This window comes from Acartia tonsa, chromosome 12 (assembly GCF_053477335.1).
Source record: "Acartia tonsa isolate MP-2025a chromosome 12, ASM5347733v1, whole genome shotgun sequence".
NCBI lineage: Eukaryota > Metazoa > Arthropoda > Copepoda > Calanoida > Acartiidae > Acartia > Acartia tonsa.
Genome location: NC_137271.1, coordinates 26,841,775 through 26,868,427, shown reverse-complemented (window position 1 = coordinate 26,868,427; position 26,653 = coordinate 26,841,775). Strand labels below are relative to the sequence as shown.

The 26,653-nt window shown below is 32.2% G+C and overlaps 2 protein-coding genes across 2 annotated transcripts in view; both read right to left on the bottom strand.

The window, feature by feature from the left end:
- Nucleotides 1-320: 320 nt before the first annotated feature.
- Nucleotides 321-5,882, bottom strand: LOC145334688 (arylalkylamine N-acetyltransferase 1-like). The gene is made up of 10 exons (XM_080180258.1): nucleotides 5,745-5,882; nucleotides 4,944-5,018; nucleotides 4,407-4,494; nucleotides 3,810-3,901; nucleotides 3,265-3,312; nucleotides 2,517-2,596; nucleotides 2,143-2,280; nucleotides 1,572-1,654; nucleotides 1,071-1,151; nucleotides 321-636 (listed from the first exon to the last, which is right to left on the bottom strand). The coding sequence occupies exons 1-10, from the start codon at nucleotides 5,792-5,794 to the stop codon at nucleotides 529-531; spliced, it is 843 nt and encodes a 280-aa protein (XP_080036384.1). The 5' UTR covers nucleotides 5,795-5,882; the 3' UTR covers nucleotides 321-528.
- Nucleotides 5,883-7,140: 1,258 nt separating this feature from the next.
- Nucleotides 7,141-26,653, bottom strand: part of Klp31E (kinesin-like protein 31E) — a 213,516-nt gene continuing 194,003 nt past the window's right edge. Inside the window, exons 31-54 of the mRNA XM_080178409.1 lie at nucleotides 26,252-26,387; nucleotides 25,760-25,888; nucleotides 24,953-25,006; nucleotides 23,738-23,803; nucleotides 23,447-23,576; nucleotides 22,993-23,104; nucleotides 22,533-22,662; nucleotides 21,866-21,946; nucleotides 21,361-21,500; nucleotides 20,975-21,049; nucleotides 20,356-20,510; nucleotides 20,005-20,070; nucleotides 16,442-16,509; nucleotides 15,805-15,959; nucleotides 15,400-15,537; nucleotides 14,771-14,877; nucleotides 14,079-14,169; nucleotides 12,511-12,595; nucleotides 11,788-11,864; nucleotides 11,080-11,194; nucleotides 10,502-10,609; nucleotides 9,887-9,973; nucleotides 9,240-9,314; nucleotides 7,141-8,982 (exon numbers count right to left, since the gene is read on the bottom strand). Coding sequence (XP_080034535.1) covers nucleotides 8,927-8,982; nucleotides 9,240-9,314; nucleotides 9,887-9,973; nucleotides 10,502-10,609; nucleotides 11,080-11,194; nucleotides 11,788-11,864; nucleotides 12,511-12,595; nucleotides 14,079-14,169; nucleotides 14,771-14,877; nucleotides 15,400-15,537; nucleotides 15,805-15,959; nucleotides 16,442-16,509; nucleotides 20,005-20,070; nucleotides 20,356-20,510; nucleotides 20,975-21,049; nucleotides 21,361-21,500; nucleotides 21,866-21,946; nucleotides 22,533-22,662; nucleotides 22,993-23,104; nucleotides 23,447-23,576; nucleotides 23,738-23,803; nucleotides 24,953-25,006; nucleotides 25,760-25,888; nucleotides 26,252-26,387 — 2,436 coding nt within the window. The 3' untranslated portion in view covers nucleotides 7,141-8,926. The remainder of the gene's footprint in view (nucleotides 8,983-9,239; nucleotides 9,315-9,886; nucleotides 9,974-10,501; nucleotides 10,610-11,079; nucleotides 11,195-11,787; nucleotides 11,865-12,510; nucleotides 12,596-14,078; nucleotides 14,170-14,770; nucleotides 14,878-15,399; nucleotides 15,538-15,804; nucleotides 15,960-16,441; nucleotides 16,510-20,004; nucleotides 20,071-20,355; nucleotides 20,511-20,974; nucleotides 21,050-21,360; nucleotides 21,501-21,865; nucleotides 21,947-22,532; nucleotides 22,663-22,992; nucleotides 23,105-23,446; nucleotides 23,577-23,737; nucleotides 23,804-24,952; nucleotides 25,007-25,759; nucleotides 25,889-26,251; nucleotides 26,388-26,653) is intronic.

Below are 26,653 nucleotides of genomic sequence, written 5' to 3'. Positions count from 1 at the left end.
AGAAACTATGGCATGTTCTTAATATTTTATTTATAATAAATTATAATTTAGTAATTCTAACAGAAACTATGGCATGTTCTTAATATTTTATTTATAATAAATTATAATTTAGTAATTCTAACAGAAACTATGGCATGTTCTTAATATTTTATTTATAATAAATTATAATTTAGTAATTCTAACAGAAACTATGGCATGTTCTTAATATTTTATTTATAATAAATTATAATTTAGTAATTCTAACAGAAACTATGGCATGTTCTTAATATTTTATTTATAATAAATTATAATTTAGTAATTCTAACAGAAACTATGGCATGTTCTTAATATTTTATTTATAATAAATTATAATTTAGTAATTCTAACAGAAACTATGGCATGGTCTTAATATTTTATTTATAATAAATTATAATTTAGTAATTCTAACAGAAACTATGGCATGTTCTTAATATTTTATTTATAATAAATTATAATTTAGTAATTCTAACAGAAACTATGGCATGTTCTTATTATTTTATTTATAATAAATTATAATTTAGTTATTCTAACAGAAACTATTGTGTGTTCTTCATGTTTTGGTAATAATAGATTTCCATGGTTATCCACCAATTCGTTGTATTTAGCTGAACTCAATACCTAAAATTTAATAATATCAGGAATCGTCAAAAAAAAGTTGAAGATTACATTTTTTAGATATGGTCAACAAAACACCAATAAATCTGTAATAAAGCGAATAGAGACTCCAAAACTTCCCATTACCCTTATTTTTTTTAATAAATAAAAAAAATGTGTATAAACTCTTACGGAGGCTATGGCTGCGGTGCCCTAAACCTGCGGAGCTATTAAATTTTCAAACACAGGGGAATGGTATTGAAGTCGCTATTGAATTATTGCTTCAAACATGAGTACCAGTAAATAAATCTACATCAAAAAATAGTTATTTCTTTCATCGTATTATAAACCGCTTTCCGCGGTTTATAATACGATGCTAGACATAGTTTTTTTCGTATGGATGAGAACCGGTTCCTATCCACCGGATTCGAATGAATACGAAAAAAAGTTATTCTTACCTCTCCATTTCCTAGATTTTGATTGATAGCTGAAGAATAATCACTTGTATACAAACCATACGTATATTCACAACCAGATTCCTAAATAACAAAAAGATCAATATTTTCTAGCCCTCTAACTTTTATTTTCTCCCGCTAACAGCAGTCATAAGTCTGAAAATTTTTTTATAAGGTTTGACAGATCAAAATTTATAAAAAAAAAACCTCGACAATGAACCACATTTGATAATGTGTCAATTTCCAAAAAGTTTTAGAAATATTTTTAAAAGCGAAGCTTTTCTAAAATTAGGGTCTGTCCGTCCGTACATCCTTCCGTCCGAGACAGTTAGCTCTTTTTACCACAAGGTACAATGATATAAGCGAAGCATCTCTATAATAAAGTCCTAAAAATGTAAGTATGTCCTTAATAAGTATTCTGTGTGTAAAAAAATTTTAGGGCTTTGCTTTTATTGGTGTTGTGATCCTTGTTCTTTAAAGTCTTCTAAGATTAAAAAAGATTACCTTCATTATTTTGTTTACATTGTGCATCAATATTTCACCAATTCCTTCTCCTCTATATTTCTTGTCTACACAAACTATCAGAGCTAGAAAAAAATACAGGAACAAGGTATAACCATCAAGCGAGATAAATCTAAAATATTTGGGGGACATATGTAAAGGTCGTCAATTAGGTTTCGTAATTTAAAAGAATTAATTTCACTGTTGGTATAAGCTGTAAACAATAAAAAAACTTTTAATGCTGGCCATCGAACTTAAGTTAAAAAATAAACTGCATATTTTGCTTTTTCAATCTAAAACAAGGACGCTAACTGTAAGCAATGCATTAAAATTGATGTGCAAAGATAAAGAAATAAGTTGAGGGAAAGGAAGCTGTAAGAAAGAGAAGAGATGTTCAATGTAAGGGAAGTAAGTAATCTGCACTTCTAATAAATATTCTTCTATCATTACCGACGGACAGAAGGACAGACAACCATACCTGCATAATGTATAAATATAAACCAACAAATTAAACTGTACAGATAAAAAGGAACAAAGCCTTATAGAACACATTTTGTTTGTGAAATAAACTCACCTTCAAAAATCTTTTGGCAATTATGGTCTTTCATAAATTTCCAAGGGTCATACTTCAAAATATGTTTCAAAATTATTATTTTTGAAAAATCAGCTTTGGAACCAGCAAGTTTAGAACCATTTATCATAATGGTTGGACCTAAAATATAAAATAGTAATTTATTGTAATAATTTTATGATTTTTATTTTAATATTCGTGGAAATTGTCTGTAATAAGATGCTAAACATGATTTTTCAGTAAGGCTGAGAACTGTTTTTTACCCAGCGGATATTAATCAGTGTCAAAGCCATGCTGGAAAGTAATAGACAATAGTCAATATGACAAACTAAGTAAACGTCACACCTATTTATTTAAAATATTTAAATATGTGTTACCTACAATATCAAGGAACTGAGAAACTTTGTCATGAATATCCATTTGTCTACCTATCCTCACACCAACTATTTCTCCAGTCCTAAAATAATTTTCAGAATAGTAGCTCTTACAAATAGATACACAAAATATACGCGGAAATATATTATGACAGGAGAAAAATTGTCGTCAATTTAGATTGCTAAAATGGAACTCATTTACTGTTCCGTTCATACATCCAGTAGGAGGGGAGGGGTTGGGATAAAAGAGTTGGATGGGGATATCGTTAGTTTAGCCAACTACCAACCGCGGGCAGCTGCGGGAGTTCAAACACGGCAGCAGTGGAGAACAGACGTTAGCTAGTTATGTAGAGAAGCTTTGCTTCTCTATATTTACCAAAACCAAACACAGAGTTACTAGGTGTGTGTATTTCACAACGGTTAGGAATATACTAAATAATCAATAACACAAATACAAGGATAATGGGATAGTTATATCAAACATATAGATTACAATAGGTTTACAAATACAATGTTGGGCTCAGGTCCCTCCAGCCCTGGCAGGGATGGAGGGATTCCAGCCGCAATTATCAGTTCAACTATAAATCAGAGTAAATTGCCACAATTAAAGAAATGAGTAGATTCCTTGGGAAGGGATATGCATGGCTTCGCCCCTATGTACAGGGATCTCAAGGGACAGACCTAAGTTGGAGCGAAGCGACTGTTCACCCAGGGAAGTAGGGAGGGGATACCACAAATCCACTAAGATTACCTATTGAGAACAACATAGCTGTCACCTTTCTTCAGTAATGGAATATACCTGAAAACAAAAATATTTATTAAGCGGCTACACCCCTAGAGGCCCCTAGGGGCGCTTAAGGTGGAGTAAGGGATGGAAATCAAACCCCTCATTTTAAAAATAAATTCTCTTCTTTTTTTCTTGGGGGGGGGGGGGTTCAAGTGGTGATTTTTTTCTTGGAGCTTTGTAGTACCCTTCCAATTATCAATTATAAACGTTACCATAAGTTATATTGTAAAGGATAGACATCCTGTTACTTTTATATCAGGAAAAAATATCTGTATAAAAACATTACAAATAATCTAAACTATCTTTTTTTATATAAATTAACTCTTAGCTATCTGCGCCCTCTAGTTACATAAAGTTGTATTTTGTTTAAGAAATCTTATAGAAAAGTAGCAAACCAAAGGGAAAAAATGGGGCTGACTTACACACACACCAAAATTTTTTTTAGACCATTAAAAAAAGTAGGTAAAAGTGTTCAAAAAAACATTAATTGCTGGGGGAAAAAAACAAACCTGAGGTTATCAATAATCCAAGTTCTATCCAGGTTCATTGAAGATGTCAGTGGTTCCTGCTGGAAAAAATTATCCCACAGAAAGTCCATAACCTAAAAGAAGATAATTAAATTTAAACAAGGATGATAAAATCCAGTCAGAGAGGCTCAGAGTTATAATAATGGATGGGTAAATTTGAGCATCAAAATGCAGATAAGAAACGGCAGCCTTGGAAATTATAAAATTTTATCAAATTCAATCCTTAAAAATCAAATGGTAGAACATACTAACGCACACTTGTAGTAGAGCCTGAACAAAATTGTAAGAGAATTTATTACAAAATTATATTTCTAGAGGATACTGTTTAAATACATACTTACATTTTAAAAATGTTTTGTTTAGAATATTGTACATTGTTTTCCTAGGAATCATTATTCCAAAATTAGAAGAATAGAATGATTATATCACATAAAAATTATTTCTAAACAGTAAAATGAATTATCATGCCAAGTATGAAATTGCTAAACATTTCTATCATGCCTAAAATAACGATAGGAGCTATCCGTTAAAAAAGACGGACAGATGGAGCGGACCTAGTTATAAACATTTAAATACTACCTTTGAAGTCAAATTGTGAGGAATTTGTTGAAAAGTTAACCCCAGTTTCTGTAACCTCCGCTGTATAACTTCGGATCTTTCTTGGTCACTGAAAATAACAACAATCTTACCTAATTATTACATTTTACAATTAAAACATCCATATAAGCTAAGCACTAAAATCAGAAGGAAAAACAAACGAACAATAACTCTTGTAGAGTGCCAAAACTTAATAAGCGTAACATTAAATGTAAATCTAAACAAAAATGAACATAAATTTGTTGCATACTTTGTTTGTACCTTGTTGTCCTAGGAATCGTCATTTAAAAAATCAGACGAATAGGATTATAATATCATACAAAAGTTGTTGTCAAAAAAGATCAAAATGAACGTATGGACGATTAAGAGTTGCTACGCTTCCTAAATCGTACCGAACTGTTAAAGGACTAATCATGCAAAGTTTAAAATCGATAGGGCAATTCTAGCATACATTACTTTTCGAAAAGACGGAAAGACCGATCCTAATAATAGAAAAGCTTTGCTTTCAATAATGCTCACCTATATCTAGCTTCGTTTGTAACAAATTGAGAAACATGGAACAATCTAGTACTAAACAAGGTAGATTTTCTCTCACTAAATTGTTAGTGCTTATTCATATTATTCCATAGAACAAGAATGACAACATCCATAAGTGGCGAAGCTCAAAAAATATTAATGGATATCGGGAAAAAATTTACTATAGACCAGTGTCATACAATAAACATTAAACTTAAAAAAATAGGAAAATCACGAAACCTTTCAAATAAAAAACAAATCTAGGAATCTATCTAGCACCACAATGAACAGACAAACCTTAATGAAACTTGATGGAAATATGAAGAATATGAGCATATTAAATCCTTGATAATTTCTGCCGTCAATCCTGTAAAGGAATCGAGAAAATCACGAAATTCTAAAAATCTAGGAATCGATCTAGCACTCAAATTAATAGACAAATCTTGATAAACTTGGTGAAAGTATGTAGAATGTAAAATTAATTAATCCCTGAAAATGTCAATTCTCTAGCATGAAAAGGAAATCAGAAAATCACGAAAACTTGAAAATCTAGGAATCGATCTAGCACTCCAAATAACAGACAAATGCATTGATTAGATGGGCTTATGTCATATGAATCTTCACTAAAAATTTCAGATGTCTATCTTGAATAGGAGCCGAGACTATCGTGTTTCCCCCATAGCGTTACGGGCGGACAGACTTAAATCAGGGAACTTTGCTGCTAAAAACAAGAAAGTTTACGTCCAGTAGTTGGAAATATGTATTAGTTTCAAAAGTCAACAATCATAAGCACTAAATCCTTACAGCCAAAGTTTAGTCACAAACAACTGCGATATTGGTTTCGATAGTATCATAATTTCACAGATTTTCTTTACTCTTTTCAGTTTCAAAGATTGATTATAACTAGCCGGACCCAGTAAGAAAATTTGTCTGATGTAAAATCTTGAGCAACAACACCCCTTTAAAGAACCAAATTCTAGCCCTTTGAACAAGGATGACAACATACATAAAAGCGAAGCACTGAAAAGGTAGATTAACGGACATTAACATTTGTATAGTGCCAGAACTGAAGAATTAAAATATAAATGCATAAGAGTCGAACCAAAATTGTAAGTAAATTTGTTGAAAAACTGCTTGATACAGGATAATGTTTATGGACATACTTACATTTTTAGGACTTGACTATAGAGTTGCTTCGCTTATAAAATTATATTTTGTTGTCCCAGGAATAAACATACCAAAATTCAAATCAATCGGATGATTAGATCACATGAAAATTTGTTGTTAAAAAAGTAAAAAAAATACATGACCCAAATTATAGAAAAGCTTCGCTTTTAAAAAGATAGGTAGGGAAGGGGATAGAATCGATATCGTAAGTAGGGGTTAGCTTGGGGGTGTCGGCGGGGCGATTTCAAATATTAGTCCGGTTTCTTAAACAATCTGCTATCTAATACATTGGCAACATTTATACAAACAAGGATGACAACATCCATAAAAGCGAAGCACTGAAACGGTAGGACAAACGGACATTAACACTTGTATAGTATCTGAACTGAAAAATTGGAACATAAATGTATAAATGTCGAATCAAAATTGTAGGTAAATTTGTTGAAAAACTGATTAAAAACAGGATAATGTTTATGGACATACTTACATTTTTGGACTTGATTATAGAGTTGCTTCGCTTATAATATTGTTCTTTGTTGTCCCAGGAATCAATATACCAAAAATCAGATCAAACGGATAAATAAAACACTGGAAATTTGTTGTTAAAAAAGTAGAAAAATCAACATGTTTAAAATGGACGTACGGACATTCTGGTAATGATTATAGAGTTGCTACGCTTTCTAAATCGTACCCAACTACTACAGGAATCATCATGCAAAGTTTGATATCGATAGGACAATTCTAACATGCCTAAATTAACGAATAAAAGCTATCTATCTCGGACGGACGGACCGACCCTAATTATAGAAAAGCTTCGCTTTTAAAAAGTTCAGCGCTTTAGAAACTTGGATAAATATAAAGACAGTGGTAATATATATTTATTACTAGCCTCTAGGGGCACTTGACATGGTGGTGTGGGTATCTTACCTCCCAGTAAAATTGCTTACAAGATTCCCTGAATAGCAGATACTAAACAGGTCCAACAAACAGACAGACATCATGCTTCTTTCATAACATAGATTAAGATGTAAAATTGTTTTAGTTACTGTTTATTATTTTCTTTGGTGTTATATTATCATTACAAATAGTTTTCTAATACAAGAAACTCTACAATTTTGTGGGTTAAGTTTGATCCCATAATCGCCAGTGGACTACATCCCCACCCCTCCCAGCATGTAATGTTAAATATTAAACTAAAGTACCCCTTTTCGTAAATTATTTCATTAGAAAATTCAAGATTCAATAGGAGTATGCACAGTTTTTAAGCTAAAATATAGAGTACTTCTAATATCTTTTGATAAAATTGTAAAATAAATTAATTGGGGGGGAGAGGTGTTATGCCGTCCATTGACCGATAAAAGAGAAACCTTTCCAACAATAATTTTACATAAAATCATAATCTTTAGAGATAGCAAATGATTAAAAAACTATTGAGCAATTTAAATTTGGAAATTATGTTTTATTTGTTATCATCTACTATCCATAAATATCTGATTTTACTTCTGGAGGGATTTGGGTTAAATAATTAGTAAAAATTAGGATTTAATTTAATTATAAAAAGGGTTAAGCACAAGGAATTTTAATTATAAGAAAACTGAATGATATAAAAATGTAATATTTTATAAATAATTCTCATGAATGCAGGGATAAATAAGGGATAAGACAATGGACGATAAATTGATTTACATAACCAAAATGATGATAGACAAAATTACCCCTTTTGTAAATTCAAATTAGTGATTGAAACGCTTAGACAATAAAAGTTAGCAACCAACCAATCAAAATTCAATAAAAGTACCCAAAGATTTGTTCCAACTAATTAGATAACGTGGAAATACTTTTCAATGTCCCCTCTCTCTCTGCAAAAATGGAAGTATATCTACAAAATGCAAAATAATACAAAACTTATAATTTTGATAAAAGCCAAATAAAAATAAATAATATTAATTTTCACTGGTTGAATTTTAATTTTTTTTCTGAAATAATTCTAAAAAGAGGAGGTTGGTTGTTTCTAACTAAGTTAGGTAAAATTACATATTAGAATAAATCTATTTATATTTTTTATTTTATCTAATGGTAATTTAAGCAAACCTTGTTAGAAAAGACGTTCCTCCGTATTTTTGAACTTTAAAATTATATCATAAAATTGATTACATTATCAGGAAGAAAAAGAAACATTGGCAACTGTTAAAAAATGGAATGTTTCAAAAAAAGAAAAGTCTATTAATAACAATAAAAAATGCAAATGTTAAATTTACAAGTTAAAATGAATTTTATACGATAATAATATTGTGATGAAAAATTAAATCTTTCACTATCATACATTTTTACATTAATAAAAATAACAATTTAGCGCGTGTCTTTTATTTTAAAGTTCGCGCGTTTTTTATGCATAAACATGGTACGCGGCATTTTTTGGCACAGTTGCGCACTTTATATTATCACTGTTTATTTATTATTGACAATCAACAATAATCAAAATGTCGGCCAGGTGGAGTGCTGGCATGCTGTATGGCAGATATCCTTTGACCGACAAGGGTCAACCGTTCCAAAGACACATACGGGCGAATATCATGACCGGACGACGTGGACGGTGTATAATGTGTTAGCCCACTGCTACTGGCGCCCGCTGCTGAAGTCCGCCGGCTAAATCTTGGGCTGTTGGGACCGCTTCGCGGGGTAGGCGGGGTTGGGGGGTAATAGCGGCGCGGTGAGCGCGGCGAGGACCGCCAAGGGGAGGAACTACCCGCAGAGCAGCTGGCCGACATGCTGTGATACCCCCCGCCACCATAATTGTTGTGGGGGTCATACTGCATGGGTCAAGAGGATTCAGAGTCTGGGGACTTGTCGAAGGACTGGCGTAGTCTCCACATTCCTAAATAGATAGAAAGATTGTATGCTTGTCCGTTAAGATCCCTGATACTGAATTAATAATGTTTTCTTTTATATTGTTTTGATTTTTGTCAGGTAGGTAAAATCCCAAGGAAATGAGGTATACCCACACCCATTTTGCAAAGAATGTAAAGTGTAAATGGTATAAAAAAACGCCATTACCCCAGTCGTTTACGAGATCTTTGTGGACATACAGATAATATTTATGTAACGAAGCGTCTCTACTAAAAAAAACCTTACCAATGTGACCGTCATTGGATGCTGTGAAGATATGGGAGGAGTTGGTTGTTATAGTATTGATGGTTGAATTGTGAGCTGAAAAATGGATATATTATTACTTGGATGTTACAACAGATTTTAATGTTCTTTAATAAAGTGAAACACGCAGCGGACTAAAATAACGATACCCTTACCCGTTCCCCTCCTACGGGATGAACTAACTAACCAATAAATGGGTATTATCCTCTTAGGAAATTTTTCTCAAAATTTGACAATTTTTATAAACCCCCCCCCCCCCCAGAAAAACGGCCCCCTGGCCTGCCTAGCCGCGGGCGCTCGGCCCCCTAGCCATATAACCTAACCTAGCATAACCTAACCCAGTCATTTAGTCGGGGGGGGGGGGGGGAGGGGGGGGGTATAAAATTGAAAAAAATTGAATAAAAAATTTCCTAAGAGGATAACGCCAATAAATGAATTCCACGTTAGCAACCTAAATTACCAACAGTTTTTCCCATTACATATTATCCACGTATATTCTATATCCAATTACTGCAAAGAACAAAAGGAAATTGTTTTCTAATAAGAACGAGTAATTTACAATAAATATTTATTTATCATTGTCTTATCCCTTAAGATCCCTGATGAATACCCAATGATAATAGTTTTACCTTTCATTTCTCCGACCAAGGAGCAGGATTCTGTTGACCAGAGCTTTATATTTCCTCCTCGACATCCAGATATCACTAGATTCTCACCTAGATAGATAGATAGTTATATAGAGAGTGAGATAGACTATAGATAGATAGATTTTGTTGACCATAGCTTTATATTTCCTCCTCGACATCGATATCACTAGATTCTCGCCTAGATAGATAGATAAGTAGAAGGAGTAATTTAAATGAAAAGATTCATAGATGGATGGCTCTAGTTAAATAACCTGGACAACCTTTAAAGGAAGGGATACACCATTTTGGTGTATATCTAAACCAAATCTTGCTAATGTGGGGCAAGATTATACGGTCAAACGTCCTTCCAGATAAGTTTTTGATTACCCGACATTTGCCTTGAGGTCCGAAATTGCATCGTAATGAGTTGCAGCTATTTTTGGCCAAGGTATTCCTATTAAAGTCGGACATCTGACATTGCAGCAGTAGGAACTATTTTTAACATCTTTAAGTATGACTCTATGTTGAGCCGAGATTCAAATCCATCACCTCCCCTACGCGACAACGAGCAGATGCAGATGCACTATTGTTAAATCACACGGTTGCAGATTAACTTACCGTGTAAGAATGACAAACCACAGACCCAGTCTTTATGAGCATTATTCAAGGATTTCTTCAGCTCTCCGGTTCGCAGGTTCCACTTCTTTATACATGTGTCTCGGGAGGCTGAAATGTAGAAATTGTAAACTATTTGTTGTCAGTTGTTGTCTTTTGACTTTTATTGTCATAGCGGCTACGCACCTAGAGGCATCTAAGGGTAATTGAGATGATAGGGGGTTGAATTTGACCCACCCATTTTTAGTAATGTTTTAAATCAAAATGTTACTTTTTTGTGAAGGGTAGGAGGACAACACACAAAATAGTCATAATCCATTCCAGGATCTTTGAGAAGTCGCATTGTAAAGGAGAGCCAAATAGGTTCAACTATTTGCGAAATCCTTCGGTACAAACAGATAGAGAACCTGTTAATTTTATGTAGGGATAAGGATTTAATACAACAGATGAAGGGCAAATACAGTTTTAGGCTATTTTAAGTATATCTCAGTCATGAAATGATATCATGCTATTTTTTTTGTAGACAATACAGAGCTTCCATATGCTAGGGGAGAGGCCACTAGAGGAAAATATATGTATACCTGAAAATAATGTATCACCAGAGATGGTCATACACTGTATGCCATCATAGTGGGGAGGCTCCAGGTTCAGCGAGGGGGTTATTACACCCCCCTTGTTCTCCGGAACTTCAAATACCTACAACAAATTGTTACAGTGAACAAGGGTGAGAACATCTATAAGTAGCAGCGACGTTCTGAAAGTAAAAACAAGAACTGCAAAGAAAAGGGGAGGAAATCGAGTGCGTAACAGACAGGCATAGTAAGTAATGATGCTTAGTGGTCAAACGAATCTTTCACAAATTTACATAAAAAATGTATTTGGTAACAGCTGAAAATGTAGAATTATGTAGCATAGACTGACGGATAATATGATTGTATATTAATAATGTAGACATAGAAAAGCAGCTATGTAAATCCATTTTTTCCAATATAAATGAAATGACCGTCAGATCATTACATAAAGACTGCCGGACCAAGTAAGATAGACAGGCCGTGTTCTACTTTGTATATCATAAATAGCAGGATTTAAGTTGGTCTGTTTGTACGTCTTTGTCCAATAAAACCTTGTAAATGTCTCAACCTATTGTTACAAAATGTTATAGGATACATCCAGAGATCTTAAGGGACAAGACAATGGAGGGTAAATTGTTGTACAACGTGAGTATTGAACTCTGGGTACCAGTGTAATTTACAATATAATTTCCCATCCCTAACTTGTATAAATGTTACCTTTATATAATGATCTTTAGATCCTGTAATAACATAATTGCAAGGATCGTCTTGGCTACTGGCGCTTCCATTCGGACCTAGATAACAAAAATAGACATAAAGATAAATACCCTAAAAATCTATGCAACAAGCGTAGCCGTGGCCAATTTTCTTACCAAAATTTAATAGTAGAAAAATTAAAATAAAACAATAGAGGGGGAAGGGGTTAAATAATGTCCACACCCCGTGGACCCTTTGTAGACTTTTAATAAGGTATTTGAATATCAGCCAATAGCATAGCCAAGTCGCTACAAAAGTTCAGAAAGTAATTTGATAGCAGACGAAAAAGGTCCCTAAGATCGGGGCCTGGTAGTTTTCTGGGTTATATATCTATACTTATTACGTTTATTGTGAGAACTTTAACTTTTGACAAAGCCTAGAAAGTTTGATTGAAGATTGGATTTTAAAAATATTTTAAGTGTTTTGTGATTTTAATGTAATTAAAAATCTTTAAACAAAATAAAAAAAATATTCTAAGGAAAAAAATAATTGTTTAATATTTTAAAAATTAAAAATAAAATCCTCCAATGAAAAGATCCAATAATAGGATAATAAGTTACCTACTAGCAAATCTACCAATCTATGGGTATAAAAATATTGTATTACCTATGGCAAGGCACATGATAGCCGCCTGATGACCACCAGACACACACACACACACACATATATATATATATATATTACCTATGGCAAGGCACATGATAGCCGCCTGATGACCACCAGACAACTTTCCTATGGAATGGAATTTCCGCAGATCCCAAATTCGCACCTTGAAAAATAAAATATATGTATTTTTTATAGAAAATTAGAAATAAATATTCTATTTAAAAATCTTTTCTAAATTATATTTAACTGTTACAGGAAACATAATAAAAGTTTGAAAGAAGGTGTATCAACTTTTTCACTTTTTATTTAAGATAGCTAGCCGGCTCTTTTAGTAAGTAGTAGATGTAAAATTTTTCATAGAATTCAGATATGCAATCGGTTTTTTTGTAGACCTCTTATTTTTAAAGTAATTTAAGTTTAAAAAAAAAATAATTAAGTCGGTTTTAAGGTACTAAAACGCAACAAAATAAAAGAAGAAAATGGCCAGTATGAACAAAAATAGTAAGATCTTTAATTTGACACCTTACTTTTAAAATTCTGTTGAGTAATTATTGAAAAAATAAATTTTTTAAATCTCGGTTTAATAAAAACTTTAAACCTAAATATTTTATCAAACAGACATAAAAAATATGGGTTCATATATACCTTTAGAATCAGAAAAATATTACGAATCCATTCTAAGCGAAATTGAAAAAGTTTTAAAAAATTGTAATAAAAAATAAAAAAAATAAAAAGTTTATTTTAAGAATTGTAACTACTAAACTAGCCAATCACAAATCGCGAAAATTGGTGAATCGCGAAGCTTAACCTATAAAGTTAACCAATAGAATTGCCAAAAAAAAAGGAGAACGTTCATACAATATATAAAATAGACACTACAATAAATATAGTGATATTACAGAACATGTAAAGAATGAAAAATTATGAACAAATATGCATCAGTCTGTTTATAAACTTCAAAACAATGCAGTTAAAAATACATTATTGTTTCTTGTGTTTAAAAAATATCTGCTACATTGCATTGTCTTTTGTTTAGGTTTTGTTCAGGTTTTATTCAAGCTAACCCTTTAAAGCCGAAAATTATGATTCTTAAAATAAACTTATATTTTTTATTTTAGTTTTATAAAAGTTTTTCAATTTTGCTTAGACTGGATTCGTATTATTTTTCTCATTCTAAAAGTATATATGAACACATACTTTTTATGCCTGTGAGAGGATATTTTTAATTTCAAAGTTTTGATTAATCAGAGGTTAACAAAATAGATTTTTTCAATAATTACTTAACAAAATTTTAAAAGTAAGGTGTCAAATTAAAGATCTTACTATTTTTGTTCATGCTGGCCATTTTCTTCTTTTATTTTGTTGCGTTTTAGTACCTTAAAACCGACTTAATTATTTTTTTTTAAAAACTTAAATTACTTAAAAAATAAGAGGTCTACAAAAAAACCGATTGCATATCTGAATTCTATGAAAAATTTTACATCTACTACTTACTAAAAGAGCCGGCTAGCTATCTTAAATAAAAAGTGAAAAAGTTGATACAACTTCTTTATAGGACAATTCTAACATGACTAAATTAACCATAAGAGCTATCCGTTACAGACGGTCGGACCCCACATATAGAAAAGCTTCGTTAAAAAAATTACCTTATCGGCAGCGGCGGAAAACAGGCTGTAACCAGAATTGGAAAGACAAATATCATTTATTTGGGTCTCACCAGGAGGCATCGCCAAACTTCTAAACAGATTTGTTATAATTTATCATTGTTATAATTATTAATTGATTGAACAATATTGCACTACAGAATAAGGGAATTTATAAGAAATAAATGTTAAGTTTTGCTTCTAAGTGAGACAAAATAACTTTGGGTTTTGATAATAGATAGCATTATTCCAAAATATTACCTACAAAGTCTGGAAAAACTTAAACTATAATTAGACAAATAAAGAAATACAGACAGACAAGATACCATTGACAAACAGATATCCCCGAAACAAGTACGATCTTTTAAGGCGACAGCTACATTCGCAATGAGCCCAAACATACTAACAGACAGATTCACAAATAGACAGATATATCCATTGTTTAAGGCCACAGCTCCATTCATGAGAAATGACGAACTAAAGATACAGACACACAGGCATACAGACAGATGTACCTGGAACTAGAAGATCCATTATTTAAGGCCACAGCTTAGTGGTTAGCCCAGAACTTTTAAACAATTTTTAAAGACATACAAACGGACAAACAGTCATGTAGACAGATGTACAGAACAAATATATCCTCTGTTGAAAGACTAACTAAAGATAAAGACAGACAGGCATACAGACGGATGTACCTGGAACTAGAAGATCCATTATTTAAGGCCACAGCTCCATTTGTTGTCAATCCAGAACTTGACAAAGTCTTGACACAGCTAGCTGGCTTCATTCTTAAATCCCAAACCTTAAAAATCATATTTCCAGTTTATTATGTTTATATCATGGAGGAAGGATAAATTGAACTGTCAACTATACTGGACTTTAAAAATGGTTACAAACATTGAAGAATTTCAATAAATCTTGATTAGTGTCCAAATTTTTCCACCAATTTAAAAAAAAATCAAATATAAAAAAGGGATCTATGAAAAAAATATTGAATTGAAAAATAGGTAAACATATGTCACAATGAACCAAGCATTCTCTAACTAATCACTAGTAAAATCGCCATTGGAACATAATTTTATAGTCCCCAAAGTTCTATAAAATTTGTCAAAATAAGAAAAGTTGCACTGTTTTGGTACTCAAAGTCCAAAACAGCCAAGAAAATGAATAAATGAATGAAATGAATAATAGTGGGACTTATTACCTTAATAAATAAATAAATGCAGAAGAAACCGTGTATACAACTCTTTGTGGGTGAAATATTTCATAGTTATAAAAGAAATTGAGAAAATATTGTAGACAACTATTAGTGCGACTTTAATACCTTAATAAATGCAGAAGAAACGGTGTAGACAACTCTCTGAGGGGCGCTGTATTTAACACAGACCACATTATTAGGATGTCCCTCCAAACTTTGAACTTCTTCGCCCCGACACAGGTCCCAAACTTTTACGGTTTGATCCTAAAAAAAATAATGTTTTGTATAAAAAACAGGGTTTAAATATTAAAAAATTAACAGTAGGTGCTTTCCATGTATTTTCTTGCTTTGAAAAATATCAAAATTAAGAGATGAGAAGGGGTAGTTTTTTCCTAATCCCAACTCCTGCGGGAAGCCGTTACCCTCTTCGGGGTTAATAAGTACCCAATATAACCTAACTAACCTAAAGCAATACACAAACAAAATACATAGGTATTTTCAATTTATATCAAAAATACATGTTAAATTTACCTTGCTGGCACTGAAAAGGAGTTCATCCGTAGCGTGCACAGATAATACGGCCCTGTTGTGACCCTCAGCAACGTTGGTACAGATCAGAGGACTCTTCCCACTAATACGCCCCTGGTACGGGTTTATCACACCTTTGCTTATATTCTGCTTCTCACCTTAAAGTAGGAAAGATTAGCGACAAAGTTTAATAATATGGGCTAAATCTAAAAAAATCATATTTAAAAAAATACATTTGGCAAGGATTCGAACCTTCAACGTCAAAATAAAAAATAGAAACTACCTGGTAAATAATTTTTGCTAGCCATAATTGGCATATTATATAAAAAAAATGTTGAGGTTCAGTTCTCTACTCAAAGATATTGTTTAAAGATTTAGTAGAGTTATATACCTCCATAGTTACATACAGAGGGAGGATAATAAAACATTCAATGTTCAAATAATAAAATAGTTATTCATCGCATAGTATTAAAGACAGTTTCCGCATATTGTAAAATGAAAAATTCCAGATTTGTTGGCCCTGAGGAGCCACAGCCCCAGGGAAACGAAACAGGTTGATTCTATAAATTTGAGTTGTCAGTATGGCTCAGAACCGGTTGTAAGTGAATCAAATTCTGAGCCCTATAAGAAGAGAACTTACCTATATTAGTTCCAGCAATAAGTCTTGAGAATACATTTTTCCCAGATTCTTCACGTGAATTTGACCTCCTACAAAGATGAGATATATTATCAACAATTTTTGAATAACCTTATTGTAACAAAATAATAAATTAAAATAATTATCCTTGGAGTTTGGACTATTTACTAAGTATATTTGCGATAACTTTTATTTAATAGATTCTTCCAATTTTTAACATTTACAAAACGGCCTGCTTTATTGCTCCAAGATCCATGTCAGATCTATATAGGAAATAAATGTCTATAAATGAGCTCAAGTCTTCCAAAGGATGAATGTTTATAACTCATAGTGCTCCAATAATCCATAATAAACTCTCATTGCCCAGAACGATAAGACCCAATATTTTACTTTATTAAGAATAAATTCATTTTTTTTATTTCATGTTGCTATTTACATAATATTGAAGTATTTAATTACTGTTCTTAAAACAGAAAATTTAAATTCATAATATAGTAAATTTAAGAAAACTTAGTTTTAAAATAAATTGATTCTAGCGCCAGTTTTAATGTGTTCAGATTTACAAACAAAAATTAAAAACATTTTAACCCTTTCATGACGGTTATATAAAAAATATATATTGGTTAATAAATTCCATAATTCAAATTGCATTTTTGAAAGAATGAAAAAAGCATTGTTATAAATACATATCTGAAGATTAAATAAAGAAATTAAAAGAAAAATGGAAGAAAAAGCAAGTGTGAGAGAGATTTAAAAAAAAAACAAGAAAACGCTAAGGCAGAATGTTATTACGTTCATAGTATCAAAGGCTTTTATTATAGAATAAATAACTAAAATCAGCCGGACAGAAATTCTAACGTAAGTAGTTGAACTTGAAGTAATCTTTATATGCAAGTTAATATATTTATATTTATTTTCTAATATTTCCCCTGTAAATATACAGTGACCCCCCCCCCCCAAAAAAAAAGGGGGTTAGGAATTGTCAGGGAAATTTTAACAAAATCCATATTTCTAATTCTGAATAAAAAAATGCATACCTAGCGGATGCGTACCTAGCATCCAGGGGCTCTGTAATTAAAGGGGCAGAAAATGGCTAGAAAAAATAGCTTAAAACCATCTGAAAATGAAATAGCCTTATACCCTCATGAGACCTATTTGAAGCTTACCTAAAATTATTAACCCAATCGCTCTAGTAGTTATTGAGATTTAAACCTTCAGCGTTTGCCCCTTTATTATCTACGGACTAGAAAAAAAGCTTAAACCCATCCCAAGACTTAAATCTAAAAATTAAATAGCCTAAAACCATCACGGGACCGATGTTAAGTTTATATAAAATAGAGAACCCAATCAGTTAAGTAGATTAGGTATTAAGAATGAGACATTGAAATCAAATTGACAATATATTTACAAATAAAAATATTTTTATTAGTTATTTATTGTTGTAAGTTGTAAATCATACAACACTTGAATAGAAGCTAAGATAATAAAGTCTTCCCTGGAAATACTAAAAACTATACTGACAGGCCGGCGGTAAAAATGTGTGGCCTCTGACTACTGCAGACAGACTGACCGGCCAATTGAGATGTAGAGTAGGTGCTCATCGCCCTGTAAAATTTTACCCGAGAAAAAATCATCTTTCTATCAATCAAATGACCATCAGAGCATTACCGATAGACTGACAGACCAGGTAAATTATATATTGGATGCTTATTTGTAAAGGAGAACCATATCGATTCTGCGTTTATAGAGATCTTTAAATACAGACAGACACACACACACACAGCGAGATCCTGTTACTTTATTTTATGGACTAGAGGCTAGAATCTTTAATAAATGAAAAGGCACATTTCCCTACAGAAATTGATGTCATATGGAGGGTTACATACAGACTAACCGACTAAATAAGGTAGAGAGTAGATATTCATTTCTCAAGAAAATCTTCTCTATAAAAAATCTATCGTCTATCTAATTTAGCATTTGATAAATAAAATTTTTACATTTTAAATTAAATGCCTTGCAGGGTATTTCCGACAGGCTGACGGAATAAGTAAATCACATATTGGATGCTCAAAGGTATAGAGTATATTCTCAAAAATTAAAGCCGTCTATCTTTAATAGCAGATGAAGAATTATGTTTTACCCTCAGACGGACATTTCTAATTTAGAGGTGCTTCGCGTTAAAAAATATATCTAATAATAATTAAGGAAGGACAGCCAAAGTAAGGTTTAGGGTGCTTTCCCATATCGAGTACATATCAAGCATTGAAAATACACTTACATATTTTATAAATAAATTGTAAATTAGAAGGGATAGGTTTTTCCAATAAGCCTAACTCTTGCAGGGGGCCCTAACCCACCGAGGTTTACACTTGATGTGCCTTTACTCCTGATAGGATTAATTATAGAATATATGTATAGAATTTCTTAGAAATTTTAAAGCTTAACAAGGATGACATCATTTATAAGTCCTTAGTAAAGCTAAAAAACATGGAAAGGTTTACAATAGAATTTATACAATATCTTTGATAGTAGATGCATATCAAAGCATTCCAACAGACGGACGGACAAAGTAAGTTTTATACTGGATGATCATCAGCATAGGAATGTTTTTTTAATTCCAGCCATTTATCTTTAATAACTGAAGAGAAATTCACGTTTACTCCTTTACGGTTTCTTACAGACAGACATTTCAATTAGAGTACAAAGAAACATATGATAACATCCATAAACTTTGTGAAGTTAATAAAAATCTAATAAGATAGAAAATGTGGTTAAAACATTAGATGTCAATAGAAATATATACAGTAAACTTTAAACATACACCTCTAAAACCATAAAAATCTAATTACTAAAAACTTTAGCATAATGGACGGACTAACTGACAAAGTTAATTGAATATATGATGCTTTTTAGTCAGCGAAATCCTCACAGACAAATTTGCTTTCTATTTTTATTTTAAAGTAAAACATAATTCTGATTGTGTACCAGACAGACATACAAAGTTCATGTAAGATTTTCCGCTAAAATATTTTTTTAGTAGGGGAGCTACTATATAATTTGAAATATCCCTCTGTTTTTTTCTAATAACTCGGACCCTAAGGCGGCCTAAGGCCGCTTTGTGACTTGTACATTAATATTTACTAAATAACAATTAATTTTCATGTATGAGATTTAAATAGCAACTCTAAAGTTAATTTAAGTAGCTTAGACTAAAACAAAGTGTTTAATTCAAACTTCGGGTATAGTACTTTTCGTGGCAACGCCTCTTAAGTGAAGTTGAGTCGTATTTTTTAAAATATGACGAAACGAAAATAAGAGGCGTTGACCCTAAAGGGTTTATACCCCAAACTTTTTATTTTCTATAATCAGGAGTATAAGTACCTATCTAGTTAATATTTATAGGGAAAAAATAAATTTGCTGATATTTGGCAAAATCTTCACCTACGTCAGTCCGTACGTCCATCAGAGTACGTTAACTACTTATTATTTATTATCTTATCAAAATAATTTAAATCTTTGATATTTTGGTAATCAATTCTGCACTGGATATCCAAAGCAAAAATTACCTATAGGCAGACGGTGATCCGGGAGGCGATTCGTCCAATCTGACACTTGAATGATATTTTCTCATACTAAAACAATAGAAGATTTTGAATTTAAAAAATTAAATTTCTTATAAAAGCAGGGGATAAGGAACCAGAGGTCGATACTTAAAAACGATTAGGGTCGCTGTATCGCTGGTGAGGCAAAATGTTTTTTTTTTTGTGAAAAATCCTCTTAAATCACATTAAAAACCGCAAACTTCTTAAAATTGGATGAAACTTGACAACGCACTTTATCAGGATAGAAAACAGAGGAGATGTGGCTACACAGGGAGCGTAAGATAAATATTCAGCCCTTCCCCAATTAAACCATACCTTTGTCTATCCAGAGACCTACGGCCCAGCCCTGGACTTTGGTGGTGGTACATGGAGGCACCCCCAACACCTCCACCCCCTCCACCAGTCTGCATCAACATACGGTTCATTGAGGAGGGGTCCATGGACATAGTCATCATGTTAGGTTCTTGATTCTAGATAGATAGATAGATAAAATTGATAGATAAATAGAAATATAGATAGATGGACATAGATATGAAGAGGTAAATGGAGAGACACAAGTCAAAAACAAATTTCAGATACATTAAATCTGGATTTCATAATGAACTCTTACAATTAGAGTGAAACACTAGAGGGAGAAAGGGTTAAATAACTGTATCTCCACATAGCAACCGCCTTTTGCAACCTTTCTATTGGGTCAATGAAAATCAACCAATATGGTGTCGTTCATATTAACACAGTTAAGTAGCAGAACATAATTTAGAAGCAGACGAAAGAGGTCTTTGAAAAATGAAGAGAGGTAGTTGTTTGTATATACATCTATACTATAGATCTGTTCGCTTACATACTATTTTTAAAAGAACAGTTAAGTAAAATGATGATATAATAAGGACTCTGTGATAAAGTCCCTCTTCTGTAAAAAATTTAAAAAGACTACCTTAGTAAAGCTATAACTTCTTGTCATTGGTCCTGCAGGGGCTCGTGTGAAGCTTAAACTTCGGGAGAAAGGAACCTGCAATCAAATAGAGTAATAAAATATTTACGAATCTTTTAGTGTGCATTTAAAATAAATAATATTGAAATCCACAAAGAGCAAATTCACAAATATAAATAAGTTATAAATAAATCAAGAAATAAAGATAAGTAAAAAATAAATAAAGAAGTAACATGAAAATAACCTAAATGACAGCAAAGTTTTAGTCATCTATATAACAATATGTAGTCCAACTAATACCTTTTAGTAAAGATAAGTTTTTAGGAATTTACGTAGTATAAAAAGAGACTTTGATGCAAAAATTTATATAATAGTGTTACTATATTCACCTGTTTTCCATTACTCAGGCCACTGATGGACTTGGGGAGTCGGGACATTGGCTTGGACGGGGGTAACATCAGATGGTCAGAATTCAGGACGGGAGGGAGGGAGGACAGCCCTGGGGGCAGTGAGGACAGTCCTGGCATATCTATGTCATTGCCAGTTTTTTTACAATTCCATAAATTACGAATGAACAAGAGGCAGGGATATTAGTGATAAGAAGATAAATTGTTAACGCCCAATTATGATAAACGAAATCGCCCTTTCTGTAGAAGAAAAGTAAATAGCAACTGGTCATACAGGTATTAATATTTTTTTAAAGAATAACTTGGAATATGTAACTTTTCCAATGAAGGAAATAAGCAAATTCTGAACCACGAAGAAAATCAATGTCTTGTATGCTTTTACATATTTACAATGTACCTAGCATAGTTAGAAACGTAAATTAAAGTAAAGTGTTTGTTTAAGAAATGGTTACTGGTGTATATTTCTTTAGAATTGTATAAAAAAAACCTGTGTCGTTAAATAGAAGGTCATCCTTGTTTAAATTCTTTCTTCTCGCCTTTTCTCTTCGTCCTAGGGAGGAGTCCGAACCTTAAATATTAGTAAATTGAGTAGGAACTTTAAAAGAGTTGAGAGTTGTCACCTTTCTGATTATTATAGAAGTTTTAATATTTTTTTTGACTGCTAAAGATGTTTGGAAATGTTAGTCGGAATAGGTGGTATTTCCCCAAGCCCGTCCTGCACTCACCTAAATGCTAGGGTACAGCAATAAGTATAGACAAAAGCAAGAAGTCTTTTCTACAACTCAATAAAAATCATTTTGAAAGTTCAAATTTATTCTATAGGAATTTTGTAATTTGTAAACCAAAATATAAACTACAGTAACCTCCTTCTATTTCTAATTTTCCTTTCTTAATCTAACTCAACATTAAGGTCTGTTCGTTTTCAATTAGAGGAATGTTTGGACACTACTAGTTAGAAACCAACCAATAAAAATTCAATAAAAAGTACCCAATGTTATTGAGACAACGAATAAGATAACGTGGTAAGAAAAACCTAGATTACCGGTGTCATTTACAATCCAATTAATGGGGAAATTGGACTGTAAATCTCACTGGTACCTTATTTATCATTCTTTGTCTCAAAAAACCCTCCCTGTGATTTACTAAGTATCTACCTGTCCCGGTGTCTTCCTCTTGTTTGAACTCATTCTTGATGTTGGTGATTCCAGACACCAGGGGGAGCTTCAGCACAGGCCGCGCAGTCTCAGTGTCAATATCACTCTCGGAACTATCGTCTTCCTCATTCTAGATAGATAGATAGATATATAGATAGGTAGATAGATAGACATATAGATCGATGTATAGGTAGATAGTTAGTTACACAGAAAAGCAAATAGATAGAATATCATTTTATCAGGCAAATAGATAGATAGTTGGATTGATAGCTAGGTGGAGAAATGGATTTATGCATTAATAGATCAGTACCTAAAGCAAAATTTTATTGTGTTCTACTGCACTAACTTGTGTTGTAATAGATTTAATAGATGTTAGCCCTTCTATTTTTCTATCTATGAATGTAAATAATTGTCCATCTGTCCATCACTTTCTTATTAGTCTATCACTCCATGTATATACCTGAAGCATCAAGTCATAAATTTCCAAGTCTTGTTGTTCTATCATGTGCTGTAACAGCTGTTGATGCATGGCATTCTGCTGGTGAGCCTGCTGAATTTGATTATCCAACTCTCTACACAATTCAAAGCCACATCATAAAAAGAATAAGGGGGGGGGGGCAGGGGGGTGAAGAAAATTACATAAAAATATCTTGTCTCCTTTTTAATAGGCAATCAGTTATTAATAGTGATTTTAAGGGATGAGAAAATGGACGTTTAATTTATGTACATTTACCCCCAAAGATGATAATAAAAATTACCCCTCCTATCAATTATATTATTGGTTAAAAAGTTTGGACACTACTATTTTGGAAATCACCAATCAAAATTCAGTAAAAGTAAAAGTAAGGCAACAAATAAGATAACGTGGTTGTAAAACTTGGCGTGGCATTTAATTATCAGTATAATGTCCCCTCCCTTCTTGTTTTGCAATTTCTGTCAAATGATGTGACACTTTCCTAATCTTGCCCTCCTTCTGGGTGGCCAGACATGTCTGGTTGACCGTCATAGTCAGCAGCTTCTCCAGCAGGTACCGACATTCCTCTGCACGCACACAAGGACATCTTTATCATTTTCCGCCAAAAAAATATTATCACAACAACAACAAAATTCCCGCCAAAAATTATTTTACACGAGTACAACATGTTTCCCGCAAAAAAACACATCTATGACGATTTTCCCGCCAAAAATAAAGGTATCCATCCCTGATTTAAGTACAGAAACGTCTAGAATCTTCTTTGTGTCGTCTTCCTCTCCCTCCTCATCCTCTTGGCCTAAATATTTATTTAATACCTATATTTGCGACAACTTTTGTTTAATAGAATCTTCCAGTTATTAACATTTACAAAACGACCTGCTTAATTGCTTCAAGATCCACGCCAGATCTATAAAGGAAATAAATGTCTATAAATGAGCTCTAGTTTTCCAAGCAATAAATGTTTAAAACTCATACGGTATTTTATAAACTCAACACACAGATTTTGTTAAATCAAGGATGACAACATCCATAAAACTGAAGCAGACGGTAGGGCAGACAATCATTAATTCTTGTAGAATGTCAGAATTTAATAAGCAGAATATTAATTTTTAGGTATAATCAAAATTTGTTAGAAAATTGCATAAATTGAGTATACTGTTTAAGGACATACTAAACTCAACGATAAGAGACGCGCAGAGTCAGACCCTAATTAAAAAAACTCTTCTTTCAAAAAATTTTATTCCATTGATAAAATCAAAACAGTTATAAACCTTTCCAGGATCTATTGGAAGCTACTATGTTAAGGAGAAGCAAATAGGTTCAGCGGTTATCAAGATCCTTCGGTACAGACATACAACCAGACAGAGATCATGTTACTTTTATATATGGATAGTTAATTTTCAAAATGTCATGAATAAGTATTAATTTTCATGAGATCAATGCAAAATATAATGGGCCTAATATAAACAATTTCAATAAATGCAATTTTTAGAGAATATCTAACTTTTAAGATTTAATTGATTAGGGATTATCCGGTTAATCTATTTCGAAGAAATCACCTATTTAATTGAATTCAGTTTTCAAATATTTAAAAGCAAACAATAACAATATAGCTTTATATGTTTAATTTTCATTTTCTTTTATCAAAAAAAGAAGGGATTGTGGAAGTTTCTATTGTGTTCAAACACTTTAAACTCAATCAAATGCTTGTGTCAAGTCTAACCTCCAAATTGAACTTGTACTTCTTATGTGTTATCAAGAGAATTAGCTTTAAAGGAAAAACAAGATAAAACTTTAATACAAGAACAAGTTATAAAAAAGCAGAACATCAAAACAACATCTTATCTTAGAGATTTAGATATCTATCTATCCACTCTTTCATCATTAGATATCTATAAAAAATCTAAGAAAAATGGTCAAAACAAAAAAAAATATTGATGTTGACCTGTAATTGCACCAAAGCCGTTTGTCGCCAACTGCGAGAATTTGAGATTTGGTGCTACAAATAGTTTACAAAAATAAAAAATGGTGTGGTAAAAGGACGTCCAAGCTTTTAATAATATGTTTTATTTTGAAGGGGGGGGGGAGGGGGGGGGGGGTAAAACTAGATAGGGAAGCATTTTACTCCCCCCTCCCAAAAAAAAATTACACAGCGAAAATTTTTACCTATAGGGTGTAATTAACCCGCCTAAATTTCATTAAAGGTGAACCTTGTAATACCACCCCCCCCATTGGACGTCCCTTGGCAGGTTCTATCTAATAAGTACTGCATATATTTTAATTCGGTATATGTATAATGTAAGTATATAATATATATAGAATATGATTATAACAGTTTCAAACTCATATGACGGTCAAAGCCTCCCAGTAGTCCGAAAATATAAAGTATAAAAATATTAGGCTTCCTCTATAAGTATCTTTTGTTTAAATATCAAAGTGATCAAAAGTAAAAAAATAGGTTATAAATCTATACTTTGTGTTATCAAATAAAGTTATATAAAAATTTTAGACCAGTATAATAAAAAGTCTATCGCCCCTCTCATAATTAGACAAAGGACTAAACTCAGTGGTTTGTCTTTTTCAAGATCTTAAAAATATAAAAAGATGTAGATTAACTTTCATGGTAGGTATAGTCTCTTCAACTGTAATTTTTTTTGGCTAGGAGTAGGAGATCGTTAGGTAAGTGAGTTGCTTTCAATCAAAAAGACCAAAAATGTATACTGGAAAAATGGAGAATCTAATATATTCAAACCTCCAGCTTGCTCCATTTGTAGAATATTTTGTTGGCACTCCAAAATATTATCTTGGAGGTAGTTTATGTTAGCTCGAACACTCTCCATTTGATCGTCAAGATCTAGCACCAAACTGCTATCTCCTTTTTCTAAATAAATTAATAATAGATATATAGATGAATAGATTGATGAATGTATATGGTTATTGGTTGATAGTCACATAAAGCAATAGACAGATGTTTGTTTGATTAGCAATATTTTTTATTAGAGTTGTGACCTAAGACTTCTGGAGCAGTACGAGCATTAGACAGATAGCAGCATTGGGAATAGCACCTAAGGAAAACTTAATTATCTCTGACTTTCCTGGCCGTGAAGATAGTTACAATGATATAAAAATACTATTTTTATAACTCACAATATATTAAATTGCGTCTGAGCAAATCCCTTTTCAAAGTTACGGACGGCCAAAGTAAATTATAGAGTCGCTTCGGTAGTAAAAATAGAACTTATACCTATCAGCAACCTTCTCTTCTTCTGCGACAACTTTTCCAGTCGATGCGACAATTTTTCTCTTTCCTTCAACCATCTATCCATATCATTCTCCATTTGGGAGACAGCTTGCTTGTTCAGAGCCAGCTTTGTTATTCTCTGAACAAAATGAAGGAATTAGACGATTTTTTTCTACTGTTTTAAAATCATTTAAAAAAAAAGGCTTTTTGCAGGGATCTTAGAAGATAAGACAATAAACAATAAATGTACGTACATACCCAATGATAAGAAAAAAAATTACCCATTGTGTAGTTAAAAAATTATAGGTTGAAAAATTTAACAAAGGTATCTAATGTATTTAAGCCGATGAATGAGAGAGCACGTTTATAAAACTTTGGGTACCAGTATAATTCCCTGCTTTTGAT